The sequence below is a fragment of the Triturus cristatus genome, chromosome 6 (assembly GCF_964204655.1).
Source record: "Triturus cristatus chromosome 6, aTriCri1.1, whole genome shotgun sequence".
Taxonomy (NCBI): Eukaryota; Metazoa; Chordata; class Amphibia; order Caudata; family Salamandridae; genus Triturus; species Triturus cristatus.
In genome coordinates, this window is record NC_140589.1 from 1,542,925,305 (window position 1) to 1,542,950,893 (window position 25,589).

At 47.1% G+C, this 25,589-nt stretch overlaps 1 protein-coding gene across 1 annotated transcript in view; it reads left to right on the forward strand.

Annotated features, from left to right (window-relative positions):
* The window catches only part of LOC146821647 (uncharacterized), a 1,582,729-nt gene that overhangs the window by 172,061 nt on the left and 1,385,079 nt on the right, over positions 1-25,589 (forward strand). Inside the window, exon 6 of the mRNA XM_085609888.1 lies at positions 1,110-1,169. Within this exon, the coding sequence (XP_085466014.1) occupies positions 1,110-1,169 (60 nt within the window). The remainder of the gene's footprint in view (positions 1-1,109; positions 1,170-25,589) is intronic.

Sequence of the window (25,589 nt, forward strand, 5' to 3'; positions counted from 1 at the left end):
ACCACCTCAGTTCAGACCCAGCTATATGCAAATAAGTCTTGACCCTGTGCCTCATGGGAACAGTCCAGCCCAAACTGCCAAGCCAGGTCTTCCCTGAACCGGAAACAAGCATCCTGGGACCGGTTTCCGGGTAACACCAGGCTAGCTTTTATCCAGTGGCAAAGTGAGCAAGGGACCCATGTCTGGCCATACCCTGCCAACTTAAGGCGAACAACGCAAACACAAAGAGATGATGGACGGAGCGCTGAAACTTTTCAGACACTTACCCACAGTCACGGATCTAAGTTGAATCCATCATCATTCTTTAGCTCACTTCACCACCTCAGTTCAGACCCAGCTATATGCAAATCAGTCTTGACCCTGTGCCTCATGGGAACAGTCCAGCCCGAACTGCCAAGCCAGGTCTTCCCTGGACCGGAAACAAGTATCCTGGCTTAACACTTGGCATGACAACATGGCATAATAAGGCGGGACTTACAAGCCTCATAATCAATAAGAAGACTGAATTTACGAAGGACAAAGACAGAATCCAATGAAAAATATGGGCAGAGAGTGAGGGCAGCTTGTCTCCCATACTCTACTACTGCATGCCTCGCAGAGCGAGCAGCGCGTGTGCGCTGCCGCTAAAGCTCGTCCTAAAAAGGGGGAAACACAGAGAGGTGACAGTGGAGACTGGAAGTTATCGTCTATGTGCAGGCAGAATTGCAGGGAGGTCCATGTGCAGGCAAACTTTCAAGGAGGTCAAGATGTAAGATAGAATGGCAGAACAGAAAAGGGAAATGGGGATCCGGGTGAAACTAGTATTCCCATAAATGGTAAAGAAATGTTTAGGATGGTATTGGGAAAAAGGGAAAGGGGAGAGGCATGCAAGTCAAACCATTGGAGAAGGGGTTGATTTGCTGTTTGTCTTTCTGACATAATTCCCTGGTTTTATCATTTGTTTAGGCAACATGAGACACAAGTGTTTATAATATTTTACTTGAATCAGACATTCTAGTGAAAAGTGCTGTGTCAATTCCGCAGCTACATATTTTGCAGTCTAAATATTTAAATCACTTTTGTGTCTTCTACTATGAGATGTTAATGATGTATTTATTCTATCTCTTCAGATTCAGTCAATGCCGCTAGTTTCCTGAAAAAATTCATACTCTACCTGGACAGTCTTACAGGTATTACCATTTAACGAAAACTATTTAATCATTAAATATGGTGTTTCCAAAGGTTTATTGAAAGCTTTTCATCAATTCAACTCTTATGCTTGGCTATTAGGAAGAGCCATGCACTGTGCAAGAAGTTAATTTGAAAGCAGTGGGGCATGGGGACCTGCCCCCTGAATTTTACTAGTGTAATAGTCATCTAGATGAACAAGCATTGAAAATGCAACAGGTCTCGCCTTTGGTTAAGTTAAAGCCATTTGCTTTGCTAATGGTATTGTATAGCAAAGCAAATGGCTTTAACTTAATAAAAGGCGAGACCTACTGCATTTTTCATGCTTGTTTAAATATAGTGCCGCATGTCTTCAGTTGCACATCGCACTGCCTTCTGCGTGAGTATAGGACTGCCGTCTAAACTTGCCCGTCGAATATCTTTTCAAAACGTTGAGCGGGGAATGTGTAAGACATAAATAACTCTCCTGCCGGAATGACACACGGATGGTGAAGCTGGATTGGACTGGAATCCAGGGAAAATAAATGCATTTAATAGCGCTGTCACATGGTACTGCAACTCAAAGTCTATTTGGAAAATCAAAAATACAGCAACTCTGCAGCGTTAGGCGGCTGCAGATTCAATGCTGACTCTCAATCTTTGTGTGGAAATGAATGCCCAGTGCACAGTCCATGAAACCTGCAGCTGCCGTTGTGGTCTCTAAATATCACAAACAGGGGTTTAAGTGGAATGAACAAACGGGGGGGCTCTCAAAGGGGCATGGCCGATGTAATTATGGGAGTGGCTTGAAACGCCTAAGCTTAAAATCTGTGCATAGCATAGTGAGCGGCCGACTGGTATTTCGCTGTTTTTGTCATTGCACACAGATATATAATACAACAAATAACATTACACCTACAACAAGCCAGGACTATTGGCTTTGTCTGTGGTTGTTAGTGGCGTAAGATAAATAAGCAACAACTATGGCTTTGATGGGAGCTGAGGGCACAAACTGGCAGTTGAAACCACCCTCAACCCTCTCCCAGTGACAGACAAGCAGAGGCAGGCTGGGGGGGGGGTGAGAGAGAGAGAGAGGCTTTGCAATCCGTGGGACTTGGGCGCTGCTGTAGTGTGCATCTCCGTTTTTTAAAATGAATTCCAGACAATGCAACAAAAGGTCTAAAACCCCCACAGAGTTTCGATTTTGAGCGAAATAAGACGGTGACTAAGAATACCTGGCGCGTGTTATTTTCAGGGCGCACGCACGAGAGCGCATCACCTCAGACGCTTTGTTTACAGGTGAGCGTGCTCAAATTCACATCAAATTAGTTAGAATGATGGATTTAATACCGCGAAAGGTGAAGTAGTAAAAAAGAGAAGATGTGAAATACAAATTGCCCCGTTTTGTGCATCACTGAATGGGCATTTTAAGTGCGTCAAAGTAACTTATTTTTTCAAATGCATTGAAAATTATTTTGATACATGGCGTGTGCAAAAAGAAAAGAACAGAAGGATGCGATGTTTTTATTTGTGACAGGGAGGGCGCTGACGCTGGCGCTGCTCGAAGCTCTGTCTCCTGCGGCTTCCTTCAACTCTGGGTCCGTCACGCACGCAGGGCCCGATTCACAGAACTAACTTAGGACAAAAACCTAAACTTACTACTTTTGGTATTCACAGAAGTTAGGATTTTGTCTTAAGTTTGTCTTAAGACAAACTTAAGACAGACTTAAGGCAGACTTAAGACAGACTTAAGACAAACTTAAGATAGACTTAAGACAGACTTAAGACAGACTTAAGACAAAATCCTAACTTAAGTCTGTCTTAAGTCTGTCTTAAGTTTGTCTTAAGTTTGTCTTAAGTCTGTCTTAAGACAAACTTAAGACACACTTAAGACAAACTTAAGACAGACTTAAGACAGACTTAAGACAAAATCCTAACTTCTGTGAATACCAAAAGTAGTAAGTTTAGGATTTTATCTTAAGTTAGTTCTGTGAATCGGCCCGCACTGTTTAAAGTGAAAGCACGCCGGAGCCAGAGTTGAAGGAAGCCGGCGTGAACAAGATGGCAGCGGACTGTCCACAGTCCGTAGGGGCACGCGCATGCTATCTGCATTGGACGGATGGCGAGAACAGCCATCTTTGTCCATGCAGGCGTGTGCAGAGGACATGAAATACAAATTTCCCCGTATTGTGCATCACTGAATGGCCATTTTAAGTGCGTCAAAGTAACTTATTCTTTCAAATGCATTGAAAATTATTTTGATACACGGCGCGTGCAAAAAGAAAAGAAAAGAAGGATGCAATGTTTTTATTTTCAGACACAGGGCCCGATTCACAGAACTAACTTAAGACAAAATCCAAAACTTACTACTTTTGGTATTCACAGAAGTTAGGATTTTGTCTTAAGTTTGTCTTAAGACAAACTTAAGACAGACTTGAGACAGACTTGAGACAGACTTGAGACAGACTTGAGACAGACTTGAGACAGACTTGAGACAGACTTAAGACAAACTTAAGACAGACTTAAGATAGACTTAAGACAGACTTAAGTTAGGATTTAGTCTTAAGTTTGTCTTAAGTCTGTCTTAAGTCTGTCTTAAGTTTGTCTTAAGTTTGTCTTAAGTCTGTCTTAAGTCTGTCTTAAGTTTGTCCTAAGACAAACTTAAGACAAAATCCTAACGTCTGTGAATGCCAAAAGTAGTAAGTTTAGGATTTTGTCTTAAGTTAGTTGTGTGAATCGGCCCCACAGTCTCCAGTGAGGTTGTGGTGTTGCTTACGTTCTGTAACAATGTTTTTGTGACAGGGAGGGCGCTGACGCTGGCGCTGCTCGAGGCTCGGTCTCCTACGCCGGCTTCCTTCAACTCTGGGTCCGTCGCGCGTGCACTGTTTAAAATGAAAGCACGCCATCTTTGTCCATGCAGGCGTGTGCATGCAAGCCCTCGGCAGAATCGATTCCAAAAGGTCTCTCTGACGAGAGCAGCACATGCGCTGCTCTTCGCCAAGCGAGACCTAAAAAGGAGCATCCTACCCAGCATGCAGGGGCTGAGCCCTGATAAAGAAAACAAGTATTGGCAAAGCCAATAAATCTCCCTTTTGCAAGAGTTAGAGCTATTAGCATTGTAAATAGACAATGTCCTTAACTAATGTGTTATGGAGTGGAATTATGTGGGTTGGATTGGAATTGTTGTGGAATTGTGTGGCATGGAATTGTGTGGTGTAGAGTGGATTTTTGCAGTGGAATTATGTTTCATGGTGTGCAGTGTAATTATGTGGATAGTAATTATGTATTATTAAGTGTACTGGAATTATGTGGAATGGCATTGTGTGGCTTAGAGAGTAATTATGTGTATTGGTATTTTGTGCTGCGGAGTGGTATGTAGTGGAGTTTAATTATGTGGTGTGCTGTTGAATTTTGTGGCATGATGTGGAATTCTGTGGTGTGGATTGGAGCATGTGGTGTAATATGTAATTGTGTTGTTGAGTTGAATGATGTGGATTGGTGTCAAATTATGTGGTGTGGAATGGAAATGTATGGAGTTGAATTGTGTGGCGTAAAACTGTGGTGATGAGTGGAATTATGCTGATTAAAATGATATGGCATGATCTGGAGTGTATCTATTTGGATTTTTACTATGTGACACAGTGGTTTTATTTCGGGGTGTATTTATGTGGTAATTAGTAGTGTGTAATTACGTGGAGTTGAATCATGTTGTGTTGAGTGGTATTATGTGGCGTGTAATTATGTTGGGTGGTGTTGAGTTGTGTGGCGGTGTATTGTGTGGTGTTGTGTGTCACACTAAACATATAGGTATGCTACACAGAATGGCAAGATTTGGATCAACCTATGGAAAATAGATATTAAACAATCACCGAGAATTATAAAAATAAAATTACTATCTGGCTGTTCCCTAAAACAAACAGGTTAGCTGCCCCATGTTGTTATGGTTCGTGAGATATGGTGTATTTATTTGGAACGCCTAATCTTTTATTACAAAAAATATTTCAAAAACAAGGCATTTTTCAATATCAATTAAATCCAAAGATTGCGAGGTGAAAGCTGAAAGAGTCTGATTTTACCGGAGAAAGTCTTCTCTGTCATCTTGTTGTTTCTGAAAAGCCCCCCCCCCCCCCCCTGAAATTGACAACCATCACGTGCAATTGATTTTCAGACACGCTATCAGGGGAGACTCTTCTTTATCAGTCGGTGTACCCCCACTGGTAGGGTCGCTGCTTCTGAGAATGCTTTCCGATCTTTTACTTAGTTACAAATGAGTTCTCCTAGTTAGCTTTAAAAAGAGAACCCCATGTTTTAGGAAACATTAAAAATCTTAATTGCTTTACTTATATGTAGCGTCTAAAATAATAGCAGACTTTAAACAAATGTATGTATAGGGAACAAATCTTAATCCAACTTGCAAACGTCCAATATTCTCAGTAGGCGCTTCTTCAAACACCTTCCGGAAGGGTTCCGAGTCATGGCTTCCCACAAAAAAACACCACTAATTTCTTGATACATTGCTGCCAGAGAGAAGTCAAAAATGCAGATAGGAAAAATACTCCTACATATTCCTTTAATTTCACAACTTCCAGCCCGTATGCAAATAAATTAAAGTCTATGTAATAGAAACAAACAGTAGTTCAAAGTTCCTGTTTTATCAGCAGAAATTCCTTTGAAGTTTTAAAGTGTGTGTAAAGCGAGCCGTTCCTGCCCCTTCCTGTGTCTCGCCGAACAAGCGAAGCCGGCTCTATAAAACAAAACAAGCATTGGTATAGCCAATAGGTCTCGCCTTTGGGACCTTATAAGTGTTTAGCCATGCAACAGTTGCATAACTAAATACTTATAAGGTCCCAAAAGCGAGACCTATTGGCTATGCAAAGCGGGCGTGCGGCCGCGAAAGTGATCGCAATCGCGATCACGATCAATCATCAAAGCGGCCGTGCGGCCGTGAAAGTGAAAGTAATCGCAGTAAAGCGCGGCGCGCACGCCCGCACACATGCACTGTAGCTCTAGCTCTAGGCTGGCCTGGTAGCACTTTTTGGAGCCCTCTCAATAAGTCTCGCGAGACCAGTGCATGCGCTGGGTCAGGCGAGACCTAAACATCTGCTGAGGCACCACACATGGGCCAAGCTTGTGGTACACTTCTGCCTGCACCAATACCCGTTGAAAACAACTCGGCGCCATTGTACTGCTGGCCTTTGATTCATGGACACATGTTCAGGTAAATAAAGACACTAAAAGATCGCAGGCCGCCGTACCGCTATACACCCTCCGAAAATACGGGCCTCTGCACCGTATAGTGCCTCGAGTCGATAAAATAAGAATTGTACACACGCCCTGCATTGTGCAGAGGAAATGGGTTTCTCAATAGAGTGCACGGTTAAACAAGTCTTCTTTTCTCACTTTGCCCTCACGCCTTCCTCTGCCCTTCGCCAGTCTTGTGTTTTGTTACAGAGGAAGGTGTGCAGGCAAAGTGAGAAAAGAAGACTTGGCAAAATTAAAACAAAAGTTAAGTATAGTAAGTAAGTAAGTAAGTAATAAAATTATTGTTTTTGATTAATTAAAACCATTACAATAATACACTCTGATAAAACATTTTTGGTTAATTAGCCTTTTCAGTCAGTACTCTTATAAAAACCTTATATTTTTAAAAAATGCAGGAATGTTCGAAAGGAGCAGAGTTCCCAATGTGTCCATTTTGCTCTAAGCCTCTGGAGTCTGTGCACAGATTTCAGTTCGGAAGGATTTAAGTTTTTTGTTGTTTTTGTTCTCACGCAGGATGCCACCGGGCCTTGTTTAGATGCTGCTAATATCAAGAACTTGACTAGCTTCCCATTTAAATGTGGGTCACTTGGGTTAAAGCAGGCAAGTACCGCTTGTCTCCGGGTACGTACGCCTTGTTCATTAAAGTGGCTTATTAGGAGGTCTGCCATTTCCTCTTTTAGCTTAATGCAGGAGCATATCAAATGTTCAATATCTTCATTTCCGACTCCGCATAGCCTGCATAATTTCCCACAGTTCTCTCTCAGCCACGGTGGAAGATGAGGTATGGCTGAAAGGATTCCTAACCTGTATTTTAAAAAGGATTCTTTTGACTTCCTGGAATACCACAGTTCGAAGTATGCCTGTGGCCCAAATAGTTTGTAGCTGCTCAGAGTCATCCATGCATGGCTCCTATGTGAAAAGGTGGCTTGGTCTTCTGTGAGGGAAAGTTTCATAATAACCTTATTTACAATATCCTTAAAGTGCAAGTGCGTTGTTGGAATTTCCCATAAGTCGGCTAATCCGGTAGTGGCCAGTGATTCCTCCAAGTAGGCTTCGGTTGGTGAGAAGGATGTATTACACAGTTCCTGCCAGAGCCGGTGGTTCAGTGTGTTCCTGGACAAGTTCTTGATTTTATGCCAGCACTTGATGTACGAGCCTCGCCTTGCGAGAAGTTGCTTCGTTAGTCCAAACTCGAGTCAGATCTGTGCTGGAGAGGTATATGACAGGAGCTTTAGCATAACTCTGTATGCCTTTGCCAGGGTGGAGTCCAGCAGTATGGCGTCCCTGCCTCTCAGCACTTCGCTGCCATAGGTGATTGACAGTGGAATTTTTGCTTGCACAACACGAGGCAATGGTGAAAAAGTTGGTCCAGTCAGTTTTGTTTTAAGTAGCCTTAGCGTTGTCGCAATCAGCATCCCTTTCCTCTTTATGCCCTCAAGCTGTTTCACAAATTGGCCACCCTTATCAATTATGACACTTAAGTATTTGTACTCGGTGGAATTCGCAATTTGAGTATATCCCAGGGACCAAGAGTGAGACCATTTTTTCCCATTGATTGTCAGAGTTGTAGTTTTGTTAATGTTAACTTCCAGGCAATTTGCAGCTGCATATTCATGCAATGTGTTAAGTAGCCGTTGCAGACCTACTTGAGTGTGGCTTGCTAAAACAATGTCGTCCGTATATGACATACTGGAAATGGCTTCTGCCCCTAGTTGAGGGGCATGCGCATTGCAGGCACTTAGTGCTGATGTCATATCTGCTGTATAAAGGTTAAAAAGAGTTTGTGCAAGCACACAACCCTGTTTAAAACCTTTGGTTGTTGGTATGCGCCTCGAAAGGTAGGAGCAGTTGCCTAGCTTAACCTGTATCCATGTGTTGGAGTGTAATTGTATCAGAAGATTCAAAAGAGATGGAGGAATCCCCCAGAGAGCCAATTTCCTCCACAGGTTAGCTTTGTTGACTTTGTCGAAATGCTGCCTTAAAATCCACAAAGCAGAAATGTAGAGTTTGTTTGGTTAATTTTGCCTTGTCAATAAGTAGTGACATTGCTCATAGGTTTGTTGTTGTCTCTGGAAAACCCTGTCTGACAAGGGGGAATTATGTTATGCTCTGATGCCCATTCATGCAGCTCTGTTAGTAGATTACCCGCAAAATATTTTGCCTCGACATCTAGCAGAGCAATCAAGCAGTAGTTTTTTGATTGGGTTTTGTCTCCAGCTTTATAAATTAGTGAAATAATGGAGCCCTTCCATGATGCGGGCAGGCACCCAAACTGTCTAACAGCGTTGAAGAGAGGAGTCAGAGTTTCTGACCACTATTCTGGATCTTGTTTAAAAAGAGCAGATGGAATCCTGTTTGGACCGTGTGCTCTTTCTTTCCTCCCTTTAGAGATTTGTTCCCTAATTATGGTGGCATCGATTTCATTAGCCTCGACCACATCAGTCATCACAGTTTGGGTTAAAAAGGCTGGCTGGTTGTCCTTGAGAGCAAGTGATCCGGATACCTGTTGGTTAAAATTAGATTCTAAAAAAGATGTCCATGTGTTTTCTGTGATATGCGATATTAGACCGCCATGTGCTGGTTGTAAAATTTTATTTATCGTTGACCAGAATCGGGCACTAATATTTGCTTTAGAATCGTAATAGAGTTTGGCCCAGAATTAATTTTCATTTTGTCTGTTCGTGTCCCACTTAAGTTTCCTAAGTTCGCCTTGCTATTGCGGAGCTGTTGGAGTAGGTCCTTATCCCCCGGGCATACTCTCAGTAATCTCAGTAATTTATTCACTGATTTTTTGAGGCATTTCAAGATGGACATCTGTGCACTTGTAGCCTTCCTTGCAGCCATAAGATCGTTGAACGGAAAGTATCGGACTACAGATGAGTGGTTGTTCGCAAACAAGGCCGGGAAGGTTTCCCATATACAGGTGGGATTTCCAGTTGGATAGTCAAGCTCATTTAGCTGTTGTTTTGCTGCCAAGAGCACCTCCCTAGAATTTGCTGTGTATGACTTGATTCTTTTTAAATTTATGGAATTACATGCGTGTATACCTGCTGGGTTTGGAATTGATTTGTCTGGGAGTGCTTGAATTAGGACTTCCTGGGGCCGATGATCACTGTCCCCTTTGTCTCCTAGGCAGTAGCCTATTATATGTTGAAAAAATGGATTACACTAGGGTGTAATCAATTGTGGAAGTCACGTGTCCCATGTGAAAAGAGGCGGCTGGCGGTGAGTCATCGGCAAATCTTCCATTTAGCACCAATATGCTCAAGTTCTTCTAGCAGCTCAAAACCTCTCTTAGAGGTTCTTCCATAATCGCTATGGGTTTGGGTTGGAATGTTCCAATGAAAATACTAGACCTGGGTATCTTCATTTTGAATGGTGCCTAGGAGGTGTTGATTGAAGTCGCAGGACAGAATAAGGTTTAGTGGGATATGTGAACTCATTGGTTGAAGCAGATGTTCGATTAGAATTTTTGATTCCTGTTTTTTCCTTTTCGGATTTAAATATATGTTGAACAGCAGCACCTCCTCCTTTTTTCCTCTGAAGTTGAGTTGAGCCTTTATAGAGTTTACAGCTGGGAGGAGAGAAGGCAGTTCCTGCGCACTGTGAATTTTTTAATTTTAATGTATGTAGCTAGGCTGCCAGATAGACGGCCATATTTGCATTTCCTTACGGCAGGAGGGTGGAAGCAAATATATCCCTCTATTTGCAATGGCTCCTCTAGCCATGTTTCCTGCAGGAAAAGGATGTCAAAAGATTTTAGGTAAACAAGGAACTCGGCATCTCCAGCCTTGTTAGTCAGCCTATTAATGTTCCATGAATATAACCTCAGAGGTGATTCAAGATTTCCTCAATTCCTCATTAAGTTGCTCTGTCATTGTCGATGGCTAGATGTATTGACGGTTTTAGCAATCCGAAGATGGTCAGAATCAGCGAGGTTGTTAAACGAAGTGCTCATTTGTGAGTTTGACGCCTGTTCACTGTGAGGCAACCGTCCTCGGGCTCCCCTGAGTACCGACGATGTTTTGACACAGTAGCAGGGCATTCCTTCTCGTGATCTAACAAGCAAAGGGAGTGGATATCCTATGTTATGATACACAGAGGATTTTATCCCTCAAGCTTTAAAGGTTTCCTGTTCTTCCAGAACTTTGTTTGCGATGTCGGTGGACCTTCATGTTGCTTTAGTGGATTCCCTGCCTTGTGCTTTGTCTGACTTTATAAATTCTATTGAGAAAAGGTCCGTTGAGCTAATGCCTTTTAGTGTTGGTATTGCACCTAGGAGTTGGAGGATATTCCCTCTATTAAGTATGTCGAAAGGGCCTTTCGAGTCATATTCTGGCGTAAAGAGTGTAATAGCAGAGTTCCTATCTTGATTGGCTAAAGAGGCTGTTGCAGAGTTTAACCCCAAGTGACTGTCTCGGACGATGTTATTGGGCTGCTGAGTTTGCCCACTGAGATTATCCGGAGTTGGGGGATCTGTACACCTGGGGCCTGTGGATGCTTTTGAACAGCAATCTAGGTTTTTATTTGGATTTCGCATTGCAGAGGGGCCCTGGTGCCCAGTTGTTGTTGTTGGCTCATAAAGAACTCCCTGCGCCTCATTGTTGACTTTTCCGGGTTTCGCCGTTTTTTTGATTTACTGCTCCTGGTGCCTGGCTCGAAGCCTGAATGATCCTATACGTTGGAGGATCATTTGGCATGGTTGATGTTTTGAGGTTGGCGTCCTGTGGGAGCGGCATAAGTAAGTTTGAGGTTGCAGCCAATGCCTGGTTTGGACCATGCATGAGAATTTGCTCCCTTTCCTCAGTTGATTGTGGTGGCTGGCTGGTTGTACTATCATCCTTTTTCTGTCCGTCTTTAGTTTTCCTATTGCCTTGGGTGTCCATTTGGCTGCTAGGTGGTGACAAGGTTACCCCCAGGAGATAATATTCGTGCTTGTGCCGCGTCCTTATTTTCCTTAAAGTGGATTTCCTTTAGCTGGTTAGTTCTTCCGTCAGCTACAAGGGCCTGTGCTGAAGTAACATGCGTTGGCGCTAAGTGATGTGGTGTTTTTGTTGCAAAAAGAGGGTAGACTTTTGTAAGGCTCGAGGAAGATGTTTTGTTACGACCTTTTCTCCTAAGTTGACGACATTGCTTTGCATTCTAGGTTAGGGTTTGCTCCTTGGCTGATGAAGTGGTCCCAAGGGCCGAGCTGCCCTCTTGATTACTCGTACAATTTGTGCCAGCGAAGTTTTGAACAGCAGGATCCGTTTTTGATCACTCATTGAGCCCTACTTTATGTGGATTTACCTTTAATACCTCTTGGTTTGGGCCCTTTGGCAGGCCCTCTATGAGAGTGGATACAATTGAGGAAAGTGACGATAGTTTGTCGATGATAGGACCACAACTACACTTCAGTTTCGCTTCCTGCTGAGCTCTGCTAATTAGAAGGTTTAGTTTACCCAGTTTCTCATCTATCCCCCCACAAAAAGAGCCAGTCTGTCTACTAAAGTCAACTGCAGGTCCATTTTGTCTGACTGATAGTGTAACACATTGACAGTTCATTGCATTATGTTTAGTAGGATGTCCCATGTGTTCGATGCCGGCTTCCCGGTTTGACATGGTGAGCTTAAAGTAGAAATGGGGATAAGAGGGCTTTGGGGTAAGATTGGGTTGTAGATCGCTCCTTCCAGGTCACTGCCTTGTTTGCCTTCTTGAATGGTGCCAGTTCCACTAGTAAGCGGAGGCTGTTTTTCCGGAGAATCCAGGGCATAGGAGGCAACTAGATCCGCCCACTCCTGTGATCCTAGGTAGGAGAAGGCATGGGGGAGGCGACTGGATCCTGCCCACCTCCACTGGAATCCAGTGAGATTTCAATAGTTTCAACTGACTCTTTGGGGGTTACAGCCCTCCCCCTTATTTCCACTTCTGGACTCAAATGTGCGGTTGCAGGTGTGATTGCCTCGGGTTGTATTGACAAGTTATAAGTACGTTTTTTAGAGTCTTTTTGAGGCTGGATCTTATACTGCTATTTGGGAGAGCGATTCGAATGAAATCTGCTTGACTCGTCGTGCCCTGAATTTGTGCCCTTACCATCGTTTGTCATTGTCGCTTGTAATAGTTGCACTTCGTTCTGCTTATTGTGGTCAGTTGTTGCGGTTGTTGTAGTTTTGGCGGTACAGATGAGAGTGCAAGTGGGCAAAGATTGGCAGGTGGAATACTCCTCTACCCTCAATGCGGCTTCCCCCGCTTGTGGTTCAGTTGAGCTGCTTTTTTTACTTTCCGAAATTCTGTGTGGTACATGCGGGGAGACCTCAGGATGGACTGCTAGATGGACTGCTGGAGTTTCCTCCGTGGCTTGTACCATGACTGATGTAGTGAATAGTTGTAAGGGGAGTAGAGGATCATGAAGGCCCTGAATTGTGCCACTGGAGGAGAATATAGACGATGCAGGGTCCTTTAAAAATTGGAACTTTGAGGAAATTTTTGGTTAATAGAGGTGTGGTGGGTGACCTCCTGATCGCTGTGGTTAGGCCTGGGGGAAAATTCCGCTCCGCTCGTAGAATTTGCGGAATTTTGGTAACTCCGCGTTCTGCGGAGAATGCGGGATTTCCAAAAATTCCATGATCCGGGGCATAGCGGCATTTTTTCCTTGTTCGAGCTTTCAAAATGCGTGTTCATGCGTGGGAGCGACTTACTGGGATCCCTGCATTCGCCGATGAGTTTTTCTATCCCTTGGTAGCCGGCCGCGCAATCCCGCAAGTGTGTGTGATCGCGAACACGTCACTTGGACACACCATCGGACATCCGCGTTCCCGAACAGGAAAAACGCACCACGAACGGGCGGAACAAGCAATTCCGCGTGCTCGCGGAATTCTGCGTAGCTCGCGTAGATTTTTTACTGTTTCACGGAACTTTGCGTAATGCGACTACGCAAATTCTGCCCACCCCTAGCTGTGGTGCCAGGCCGCAGGGGGCATCTGTTTCCTTGGAGGGCGAGACCAGTTTTGTAGTACTTGGTGTTGTCTTTCCCGTTTGTTTGGATTTGCGCACAGGGACCACAGGCTGGCCCCTTTTCCTACCAGACCTCATGATGGAGAATGCACCAAGACCTCCTGTGCTCCTCTACTTTCTCCTCTACATTCTTCTTTTTTTTTTTTATTGTAAACTTAGGGCATCATAAAGTCACACAGGTTACAGTTTCTTCATCTTCCCTTGGCACATATAATTGCGACATCATTTACATCAGTCCTACCCATGGCAGTAGAAACGATCCCACAAACATTACAGTGACTTCGGTTCCCCCCCACCCCCTTTAGTCGGACATGTGATCAGTCTCCATGCTTGGTGGTTCACATATATATCCTCTGAATTTGTTCCAGACTCCCCAAACTCTTCCCCATTTTTGGGGACACCCTCTATGTACATATGCCGCTCTCTCCGCCACCATAGCTTCATCCATGTCTTTCCACCACTCTTGCAATGTAGGTGACTCCCCTGAACCCCACCTCTGCGCAATGTTTCACTTAGCAAACATCAGTCCCAATGTTACCCAGTCCTGCGTTGAATGGTTCAGATCATTCGGTTCCCACATATTTAATAAGCATCTTTTTGGTTCCGGAGTCAAAGACACTTCCACAGTTTGTGATGCAGTCCTCATTATTTGAAACCAATATGTCATAATCTTCGGACACTCCCATATAGTATGATGGAAAATACCTTCCTCCCCACACCCTCGCAGACAGAACCGATGAGAAGCCGTCCCTATTTTATAAAGGGTCATTCTAGTGTAATATATACGGTGAAGTATTTTTAGTTGTACCAACCTTAATCGTGAAGGTATTGCAACCTCACGAGTGGACAATAGTGCCTCTTACCAATCAGAGTCATCAAATTCTCCCAGATTCAGAGACTATTTTTGTCTAAGTGCCAGTATGGGGTCTGGCAAGTTGTTGACTAACTTACGATAAGTGAAGGAGGTGGCCCTTTTCTGCATACATTCAGTCAGCAATCTATCTTCTAGTGGAGTAGCTTCTGGTAGGGTGATGCCTGGAGTTAGAACTGCCTGCAGTGCATGCCTGATCTGTGTGTACCTGAAGACCTCCAAGGAGGCAAGTTCATACTAAGCCCTTAGGTGTTCAAACGTGACCATTTCGCCTTTCTTCCAGAGATCACCCACCGTTGATATGCCTATGGCATCCCATTTACTAAAGCCTTTACTGTTTCTGAGTCTCCCAAGCCGTTGTGAAGTCAAGAATGGTGTCATTTGCGTGATGACCCCCTGCCATCCTAATTTGGCATGCGCCGTATACCATATACTAACTGTGTGTGCAGTTGGCCCAATTAGCAGTCTGGATTTGTTTCTGTTGTAAAGCACTGACATGACCCCTTCCTCTCCCATTCCTTGCCGATCTGCCTGAAACGCTGGGTCAGTCTGGGGGGCATGCATCCAACAATTAATTACTTTTAACTGAGCTGCCCAATAGTACAATTGTATATTTGGAAGGGCTATACCGCCATCATACCAGCTCCTGACTAACTTATCTTGTGCTATACGTGCAGGTTTATTCCCCCATAGCACACTAGAGACTTTTGTCGCTATTGTTTTAAAGTAGCTTGGTGGTACGCGAAACGGGGTATTCTCCAAAACATATAAAAAACGCGGAAGTGCCATCATTTTAAACAGCGCTGCCTTTCCCAGCAATGACAGTGGTAAATAGCACCAGACCGTTGTGTCACATCTAAACCGTTCCAAGGGGGGGCCTTAGATTTCTCTGAAAAAAATTGTCAGGCCTGGGCGAGACATATATGTCCAAATATTTGAAGGTAACCTCAGTGATCTGCAGCGGGCAATTCTCTGGAATCACCGGTGGTGGGCCATGTAATATAAATAAAATTGATTTGGACCAATTGATGGTGTATCCAGACATCCGACCAAATATCTCACAAATGTCTAGCAACACCAAAATGGATCGTCTAGGGGATGTTAGATACAACAACACATCATCCGCATATAGGGAGATGCGGTCTTCCCAGTCCGGTGTGCACCTGAGCCCTTGAATCATTGGTTCCCACCTGATCCATGCCACCAGCGGTTCCAACACAAGCGCGAAGAGTAATGGGGATAATGGACATCCTTGGCAGGTTCCACGCATCAGCGGGAAATCTCTTGAGATATGACCATTGGTCACTACATGTGCTAGGGGTTTAGTGTATAATAACTGTATCCAAGCACAGAATTTGGGGCCAAAGCCTAAGTGTCTAAGGACTGCACAAAGATATGGTCACTCTACCATGTCGAATGCCATTCGCGCATCGAGGGAAAGGATAACCGCTGGTTCCTGAATATATGGCATACGAGCCAACACTCCATGCAGCCGACTCAAGTTGAGAGCTGTGCTCCTATAGGGCATAAATCCGGACTGGTCCGGGTGAATTAGGGCCATAAGATGTGGGGATGTGGGGTCAGCAATGTTGCCAAAAGTTTGGCCAATATTTTGGCTTCAGAATTAATTAACGATATCGGGCAATAGGAAGTGCATTCCTCGCGGAGCTTACCAGGTTTTGGGATCGTCACTATGGTGGCCATTCGCTGATCTCGCGGGAGCTCCCCTGCTTCCAGACTCTAATGATACATCCTTAATAGATATGGGGCAATTGTGTTGGCAGTCTTTTTATGTAGTTCAATGGGCAACCCATTAAGTCCCACTGCTTTTCCGGATTGCAGGGAGCCGATAGCCATCTGCAGTTCCTCGATCGTTAGGTCAGCCTCCAGGGCGAGGGCCGCCTCTGGGGACAGCTTAGTCATATGGATATCTTTAATATAATTTTGAGCCTCAGCCATCTCTATGGTCGTCTGCGACTCATACACCCTTTCGAAATACTCTGCCAATGTATTCACTGTGTCCTCCGGTGCAGCCGTCAGGGAACCATCCGAAGTGCGCAGCTGCGCTATTGGGCGCTGCGCTCGCTCCTTCTTATCAAACCAGGCTAAAAGTTTACTTGCCTTATCCCCTATTTCATATATCTTGTGCTTCGTAGCCTGTAGTCGAGCCTTAGCCATCTCTCGCTGGTATTCCCTAAATTCACATTGCTTATTACATAAGGTTTGGGATGTTTCTGGGGACGGATTCTGTGCGTGCTGAGCAGTAGCATTATCCAATTCTGATTCTATGGCGTCCTGCTCCGCTTGCTTCTCCCTCCTGTGACCTACAATAGATGAGATGGCCTGACCACGGATCACCGTTTTATACGCCTCCCAAAGAGTACCAGAAGACTGAACTGATGAGGCGTTTTCCTGAAAGTAGTGACATGTTGCCGTAACAATGTCTTTGGAAATTTCGGGAACACGCAGATACCCAGGATACACGGGGTGGACACGTTGTCGTGCCTTGTGATGGTTCGTATCTGCTAATGTTATCGGAGAATGATCCGAAATGCTGACCACATTTGCAAGCCTATCTGCAGCTGTAAAAAAATTATCTATTCGAGAGAGACTATTGTGCACCCCTGACTGAAAAGTGTGTTGTTGTGCTTCTGGATGTCTATACCTCCATGCATCCGTAAGCCCAAGGGCGTCCAGAAATCCCTCCATACGTGTAGTGCCTGCCACATTCAGTTTTGAAGGGTGCCGATCCCGGGTACCGTCAACTATAGTATTAAAGTCCCCACCAATTAGTAGTTTCCCAGTTGGGAGATCCAATAGAAATGCACTAAGTGCTGGGAGGGCCACTGAATGGAGGGCTGGAGGGATGTACACTGACACTATATTGAACATCTTCCCTCCCCATTGACAAGTAATAGCTGCAAATCGATCCTGGTCATCTGTCCGAGTTTGCTTTATTATTAGGGGAAAGTGTTTACGCACTAAAATACCGACACCCTTTGAACCAGAAGAGGACTCAGAGTGCGCCACCATTTGAAACCCCCAGCGGTTCATCGCCCTGCAGGCGGAGCCCACCAAATGGGTCTCTTGTATCAGGGCCACCACCGGTGCACATCTCTTTAAATATTGTAAAACCAAGCCCCTTTTAATCTTATCTCCCAGGCCCATGTACATTCCATGTAATCAACGACAGAGGAGTTATGGGGGACACCTGGGGTGTCTGCGAACTAGACCCTTGTTGCGCCTGCATCATCCTTTTTTGCCATGGGTAACATGTATTGTCATAGGATCACTTTCACAGCATATCAAACAAACCATTACAGCTAAATAGTGTGCCATATTTGCCCTCATAACAATCACTACGAAGAACACAAAATACCAATAGAACATTTCCCCCCTATCCACCCCACTCCCTGCCTCCCTGCTGGACGGACTCAGAACTTCCCGCCACCCCAACTGTGCAGAGTGCTTATTACCCTTCCCATTTACCATTTGGCGGGGGTGAGAGTAGACATCCTTCTCCTCCCAGAGCCCCTCCAAACCTGTAACAATCATCGCCTTCCCCATTATTTATGCATCCAAGTCGGTCAAGTTACGCAAGGATACATTGTTCTCGTCATGGTTGGTCCCTGCTCTCATGGGTAGGCAGAAAAGCTTTGTCTTCTGTTGGACTTGTGCACCAGCGCCTCGACAGTTTCTGCTGGTAACAGCGTGCTTATCCCGAGGGCCAGGTACACATTCAGATGCCAGCCGGGCCATCGTTGTGTTTCATTCTGCCTCTAATTCCCTGGACCATAGTGCAAGTTCCGTTACAGGGGCCTATTCCTATTCGTCTCCCATCTCATGATTGTTGCTTCTAGTGTCATCTCCTCCTGATCTTCCCGTTCGGGTGGCCGTACGCCATCCCTCCAACCACTCCTGGACTTCTTCTGGTGACAGGAAGAACCATGCTTTGCCTTCAGCTTCCACCCTCAATTTGGCTGGAAAAAGCATTGAGTATTTGATTCCCCGATCACGGAGAACCCTTTTAATTTCAAGAAATCCTCGGCGTTGTAGTCTGGAAATACTGTAATGGTTGCATTGTCTATCCGTAATGGAGGGGCAGTACGGGCAGCTTGTAATATCACACCTCCGTCCCTAAAATTAAAAATGCGGGCCAATACTGGGCGTGGTGGGGCCCCCGGCTTAGGTCTACCTCCAGGGACCGGATGTGCTCTTTCTACGGAGAAGTAGTTGGACAGTCCTCGAGGCTGAAGGTGAGTTGTGATTAAGTCCTCAACAAACAGGTCAAGGGCCGGGCCACCTGTCCGTTCCGGCACGCCAATAATGCGAATGTTGTTTCGTCGTGATCGCCCCTCCTGGTCCTCCAGCTTTGCCGCCAATAATTTGATATCCGACATGAGCTGCTGCACTTGCTTTTTAATGGTGGTCGAATCGGTTGTCAGCGTTGCCGTAGTAGCTTCAACCTCTGTTACTTTCTTGGACATTTTGTTGAAGTCAGCGCAAATTAGGGCAAGATCCACCGCCAAAGTGCCTATTCGTGAATCCACTTTGTTTAGAGTGGTCATAATGTCCTGTAAAGTCACTTCATGCTTGTCATTTACACCAGCCCCATTTGGAGAAGGAGTATCCGTGGACGAGGGGTCTGTCTGCATTTTCGCATATGCATACTTGTCCAACCTGGACTGGTTGGGGCGCTTGGGATTTCTGGTGCTCATTGTGGCGCCCGGCCTGCGTGCACTCAATGTCCGAGAGCAAGGGGGGGGCCCAGGAGCGTTAGTCACCGCTGCCTGCCTGCGGGCGATTATGGCCCACGCGGCCTGTCGGTTTTCACACCCCTGCACTATTCCCACAATCCCACCTCGCACTCTGTCTGGGACAGTGCTGCCCTCAGAAAAGTCACTCCTACTCGCCACTAATACGGACGCTGTAGTATTAGGACACCTTGGCCTACGATCTCTTTTTTTTTTTTATGCAGCAGAAAATGGCGCCAAACTGCGCTATTCCCCGACGGCCTCACAGCAATGTATGCGCAACAGCACTGTTATATCGGCAGTTTAAGGGTACACACTGCAGCGAAGCAGGGCGTCAGTAACAAGCAGTCCGAAAGATGATGAGTCACAGCGGGGGGTGGGGGGAGCTGCCGATAATATCTTTAGCGCCCGTCCGCTCCCCGCAGCAGCACGAGGCGCCTGCGGCCCGCGAAGCGGCGGTGAGATGTAAGACCTCAGCGCCTACCGTGCCTTTCTACTGGAGTCAGAGCCTGAAGGCGTTATAAGGCGCACTCCAGTAAGGTGTTTATGCCGCTTTCACTCCTTCCGCCTCCAGCCGCTCTCCGCCCGCACCCCCGCTCTCCGCATGCGCCAACTTGCCTCCTCCGGATACGCTATGAACTTTAGGCCCGGCTCACTGCTACGCTGTTAGGCCGCTGCAGGACAACTCGCCGCCACCGTCTCAATGAGTCTTCCCAGCGAGTCCGGATTCACTCGCCCGTCACTACGGGCCCTCCGCCACCTCAGCCTCAAATTTCAGATGGCTAGGCTGCCGGATTAATGATCGGATCGACGGGGCAAAGTAGAGGGTCTCGGAGCCTCCCTAGGCTGCGGCCATGTTCTTCGGCTGCTGGCCACGCCCCCTTTCTTCTCTACTTTCTTGTACCTTCATGTGTTTGCGTTGCGTTGTGTTTTGTGGGGACTTTCCAACCGTTACTTTAATTGCCTGGTTTTCACAGCACGTACAGAGCGTGCAGGCTTGCAGGACGGTGGCCAAAGGATGGAGAATGGCAGTCAGAGAGCTATGCTCGCTCTCACGCATCCCGTACTCCAACCCCGCCTCAACCTCAGCAGTGTCGGTTATGGCGGTCTTCTATCTTCTAGTAACTACTAATACCCCGCGCTGGTGGCACTCTTGTGCCGTATTCGCCCTTTTTACCGCTTTTATCGCTTATACCAGACAAGGCTGGTGTAGCTCTATGAATAGAAGCTTGTCCAATGTCCAAGTGTCCAATATCTGATGTCTTGGTGTGAATGGTGGCATTGAAATGAGGGGGTTGTGGGAGCAGGAGCTAGGCAAGGGTAAGTGGAGCAAGGCGCGAGGCAACTGGCAGAGGCAGGGGCAAGACAGAAACAGGGCAAGGCAAGAGCAAGGGGCAGGGTCAGAGCGGGGCAGGGCGGGAGCAGGGCACACTGGCGCACCCCAAGACGCACCCAACCTAGTTGGGTCGCTTCTGCGGGTCTCGCTGGGCTCACACTCTGCGGCCGCACCTAATGGCGGCCATGCTCACCGCACATCCGTAAAGCTCCGCAGAGAGGACGCTGCACCCACCTTATATTGTTGGCCTGGTGATTCCTGATGAATCCTGGTGTTGGTGTTGCGGGCAGGGTCCGGTCTGGTTGGGGGATTTGCTGAATTGCTAATAGCTGAAATTGCCATGCCGGACACCGGCACCGGACCGAACCGGACTCGAACCAGTTCCAACCCGGCAACAATGTACACGCGTGCTCATCAACGCTGGGAGGGGATTCGTTCTTGCTCCAGTGAATACATACAGGTATCCTACAGGTATCCTTCATGTCAAATTTGTGTCTGCCTCGGCTCGGCTCGAAGTGAGAGCAGGGGGAGTGGGAGCGGGAACGGCTCTAGTCGCCGGATCCGTTCGCTCAGCTTGATGTGAAGAAAGTGAGAGAGGAGGGGGATCTGGGGAGCAACTCTGCTCAACCCCAGCTCCTCCTGTCACCGGCTCTTGTCACCGTCACCGGCTCTGATCGCAGCGGCACTCCGGCTCCGGCTTCGCTCTGCTCGCTCCGCTAGGACTGCTCACACTGCAGACCGCGGGCAAACTCCTCATCCTCCTCACAGGTGAACGCGGTCAGCAGCGGATAGAATGGACACTACCCACGAGCTTTTCGAAGTATTGACTGATATAGCCAATAAAACTTTGTCATTTTACACTGTGTTGCAGCAGGTCTGATTGGAGCACAACAGCTGGTCATTTCCAGCTTGTGAGGAGGTGGAAGGGAGGAATGCTGCAATAAAATGCAAGCAGCTAAGGGCCTGAAGCATCCACAGTGTAAAACGAGCAGGAAAGAAATAATAAAGTAGTCGCTCAAACCAAGAGATAAAGGACCAAAGTGTAAAAATACAGCACTTAGTCCCTGCTCTGTGGGAGTAAACAAAAGAGCAAAAGGAGGGACAAAGAGGCAGGACTGACCACTAGCCAGCAAAGATTGTTAAAGGACACTGAAACAAATGAAAAGTAAGGGGATGGCTTTAATCCTAGAAGCGAAGTATATGCTGAAGTATATACAAGAGGTCTTGAATGCTCGACCTTAAAACAGATAAATCCATAATTGTTGGAAATGCTGCATGGGGCTGGTCCCCTGCTGGTTTAGGTCTATTTCTCTGCTGGGTCAGGAATGATTTACTGCATGTTACACTGCAGGTGCTCACACTACTCCTCCTCATGACAATCGCTAAATGTTGAAACATCTTTCTAAAGCAATGTGACAAGATAAACATAGAATTTAAAAGCATCTTTATTTGTTGCTCGGGCTTTCCAGACCCAGTGGATTTCCATAGACCCTCCACCCCGCAAGACCACAACTTCCAGCAGCCTCTGCTACTGGGAGTAGACCTGCTGCTGTTTTGCTGACTTTTTTTGCGCCATCAGCCCTATTTAACTGGGCGCTTCCTCCTGCACCGCGGGACTATCATAAACCCTCCACCTCCGCAAGACCACAACTCCCAGCAGCATCCGCTACTGGGAGTAGTCCTGCTTCTGCTGTGCCACCTTTTTTGCGCCACCAGCCCGACTACCATAGACCCTCCACCAAGCAAGACCACAACTCCCAGCAGCCACCTCTACTCGGAGTAGTCCTGCTGTTGTTTTGCCACCGTTATTGCTTCTCCAGCCCTATTTAACTGGGTACCCCCTACCGCATCACGGGACATGCGTGGATGGCACCTGGGCCAAGGGCGGGTCCGTCTGCACCCATCAGAGCCCAGAGGAGGCTGGACTGGGCCTCCCCACTTTTGCTGCAGTCTTTAGGTAAGTCAACCTCATTGCCACCCCGCTATTTCTTTGCTGCGCCAGACCTAGCATCTGCCCCTCTGCCTCGCCAGCACCTGTTCTTTCCTCTGCAGCTAGCTTCCCTGCAGTGCACCCTCAGGCCCTGGCAGCCTGTCCCACTAAGCGTGCTCTTCTGTGCCTGCCTTCCGGCCCATTACCCAGGAGGCCCAGTCTGCCTCTGCCGCCGCTCCTGCTCACAGCCGACTGCACAACCAGCGCTCCCCCTGGTGTTATGCCATGGGTAACGGGTAAGAGGTCCCCCGCGCTTTGCCTCCTGGTCCCCCTCCTCTGATCTGTCACCTCCCCCACGCAGGCCTCCGTCACGCCCTTCCTCCCCTTCTCTCCAACTCCCCGTCACCCTACTGCATGGAGACCGCAGCGCAACCACGCAGTTGATTTGCGCAGGGGGCACACTACACGCACAATTGAACCACACCCAGCTCCAGGACCCCTACCCCCATGGACCGCCACCACTTCTCATCAGACGAACTTCAAGCCCTGAACCCCGGATGCCAGAACAACAACAACTGCGCTCATGCCTCCCCCTGGACCACTGAAGGCCCTTTATCCTGCTGGAAATGGTGCTTCACCTGCGTCACCGAGGATACCACCCACACCTCTCCAATCAGCCACACTGCGTCACACACACCCACCAACAAGGCATACGCCAACCTCCGGAAATATCAACTGCCTGCTCAGCAATGCATGCTCACTCAGAAAACACACCACAGCAATCTGGGACACCATCACAACTCACAACCTGGACGTAGTTTTAATCACAGAAACTTGGCTGATCTGCGCATCGGCTCCGGTCATTGCCACAGCCACTTCCGAAGGATACAAGATTGCTCACCGAGACCGATCCAACAGAAACAGCGGAGGAATCACCATAATCTACAAAGAGAATTTTGAATGCTCAACTACCACAGATGGCTCCACCCCATCATGAAGCACCTACACTTCCGACTCCAAATGAACAGCAAAACCACCATCATAGGAATCCTCACCTACAGACCTCCTTGACCCTGCCCTGCCTTCTGCAACGTAATCCCCGATGTCTTCGCCCCTTTCACCATCGAATCAAACCTGTATATATTCCTATGCCGCCAACACATCTGACTTCCTAGAAAGTATGGCTAACCTTGGATTCAAGCAGCTTGTCACCGACCCCACCCACAGAGCAGGACACACGCTCGACCCGATCTTCTCAGCCAGAAACAGAGTAACATACACCCACACCGAGGAGATCACCTGGACCGATCATCACTGCGTCCATTTCTTCATCTCAGAATTGATGCGGTACACCCCCGCCTCCACTGCCAGCAAAACACAGCGCAACTGGTCATAGGTATCAGAGCAACGATGGACCAATGTTCTCAACTCCCGCTTACCCACCACCACCGACGACACAGATCAAGCGGTGGAAAACTTTGCGAACTGGATCACGGCAAGAGCAAGAATATTTCCGCCAACCTTTCAAACACCTCTGCTCTGCCGTTCCTTACTAGTATACACCCAATGCATACACAAAAGCCGGGGGCCATGCCTTCACATACTTGGCTCCTAAAACCTGAAACAGCCTAGCAACACACCTCCTATCTTTTTGACTTTCGCAAGAAGATGAAGATCTGGTTTTTCGAGTAAGCCATTTACGGCTGGCTTCAAACACTGGCTACAGAGCACCTGGATGTACTCAAGGGGGACGGAGCATCAGAACCAATCAAACACTCACACCCAGTCAACAGATCTGGGTTTGATCCATCACCGTTCTTTAGCCCACTCTGCCACCCCAGTTCAGACATGGCCATATGCAAATCAGTCTGACCCTGTGCCTCATGGGAACAGTCCAGCCCGAACAGTCCCGCCCTTTACATCTCCGGATTCATCACTCTTCCGAACCCTCCTTCTTCCTGTACTCCTGTTTCTAAGTTTGTACTGAATGATTTGTCAAATTGTCGTGGTTCACCGCAAACAACCACCCTTTTGTAGAATAGTCTTCAGAGAGGAGGAGCGCCAATGTTTTGGTAAGTAACTATTCAAGGCAATAGTCCTTTTAAATTACGCGGTAACTAACGTGGACAATTTTCCTTGCTTGCGCCGCGGCCCTGGCTGGTCCCTGACACACTCTCACATACATTGAAGCCAGACTAGATAATAATACAGTCACTCAGTCACTGTCACTGTCATTAAAAAATTACATGGGAAGTTGGGAACGAAGAAAGACTGACTGACTGACTGAGTAGTGTAGTTAGTAGCTGACTCACTCGACTGACTGACTGTAGTGTAGAGTAGACCTAGAGTAGACGACACACACCGGCGGCACGAGGTCTCTACCGTCGACGAGTCCGACTCGTGACTCTGACTCGTATCGTGTGGCACTGGCGCGGTGACGTGCGCCGACAGCGTAGAGATGGCCAATCACTACTGCATGGCTTCACATAGCCGCAGTGTGATTGGCCAACAAGTGCAGCACTGGGCATGCCACCACCCACGCACGGCACCATACTACTGCAGGCTGCGGCGCTGCGCGGTGTTAGACTCTCAGCCTATCCTGGCGCTGCATTAGCAGCGCCACTGTGCCAGCAGCGCCAGGATTGGCTTAAGAGCGGGGTTACTCCCTGCCCATAATGAGACCCGGGGGCTGCGTTATGAAGAAGCACCCTCGGGTCCCAGTCGCCACTGAGTCGCTGGTATAAGGTAGTGTGCGCATGTTCGGGCCAGTCATCAAAATGACTAGCCCAAAACTTGACATGCGCACTGCTGCGCTATTTTCCACGTCGTCGCTCACTAACTGCCGCAGCCCCGCCCCCACACACTCTCACCAATCCAGAGCTAGAGCGTACTTGAACAGACTGCGACTGAGTGCGCGCTCACCTAGTCTGTGCGCTGGCAAATATAAAATTTGGCTGCTGGAATTATTATTGAATTTTATTTAAAATTGAATACTGGTGTCATTGATCATGATGTTGTGACGGTCGTCCAGCTTAGTGGGGCAACGCCCCAATGCCCCCAATGGACGCACCGCCACTGTGCAGCTCGTTGGCAACTAGTCTTCAAAATGTACATAAAATCCCTTATTTGACTGGATATGTCTTAACTTGCAGTAAGGTGTGTCAGATTAAAACAGATTTAAAAGTAATTCATATTTATAGTTGTTTAGCCTTCTCCTACCCCTGGCAGGGAAAGAACAGTCTGGACTGCTGCTGCTGTTCATCACCATGCTAGACCAGCTGCTCAGGGATCTCTAGC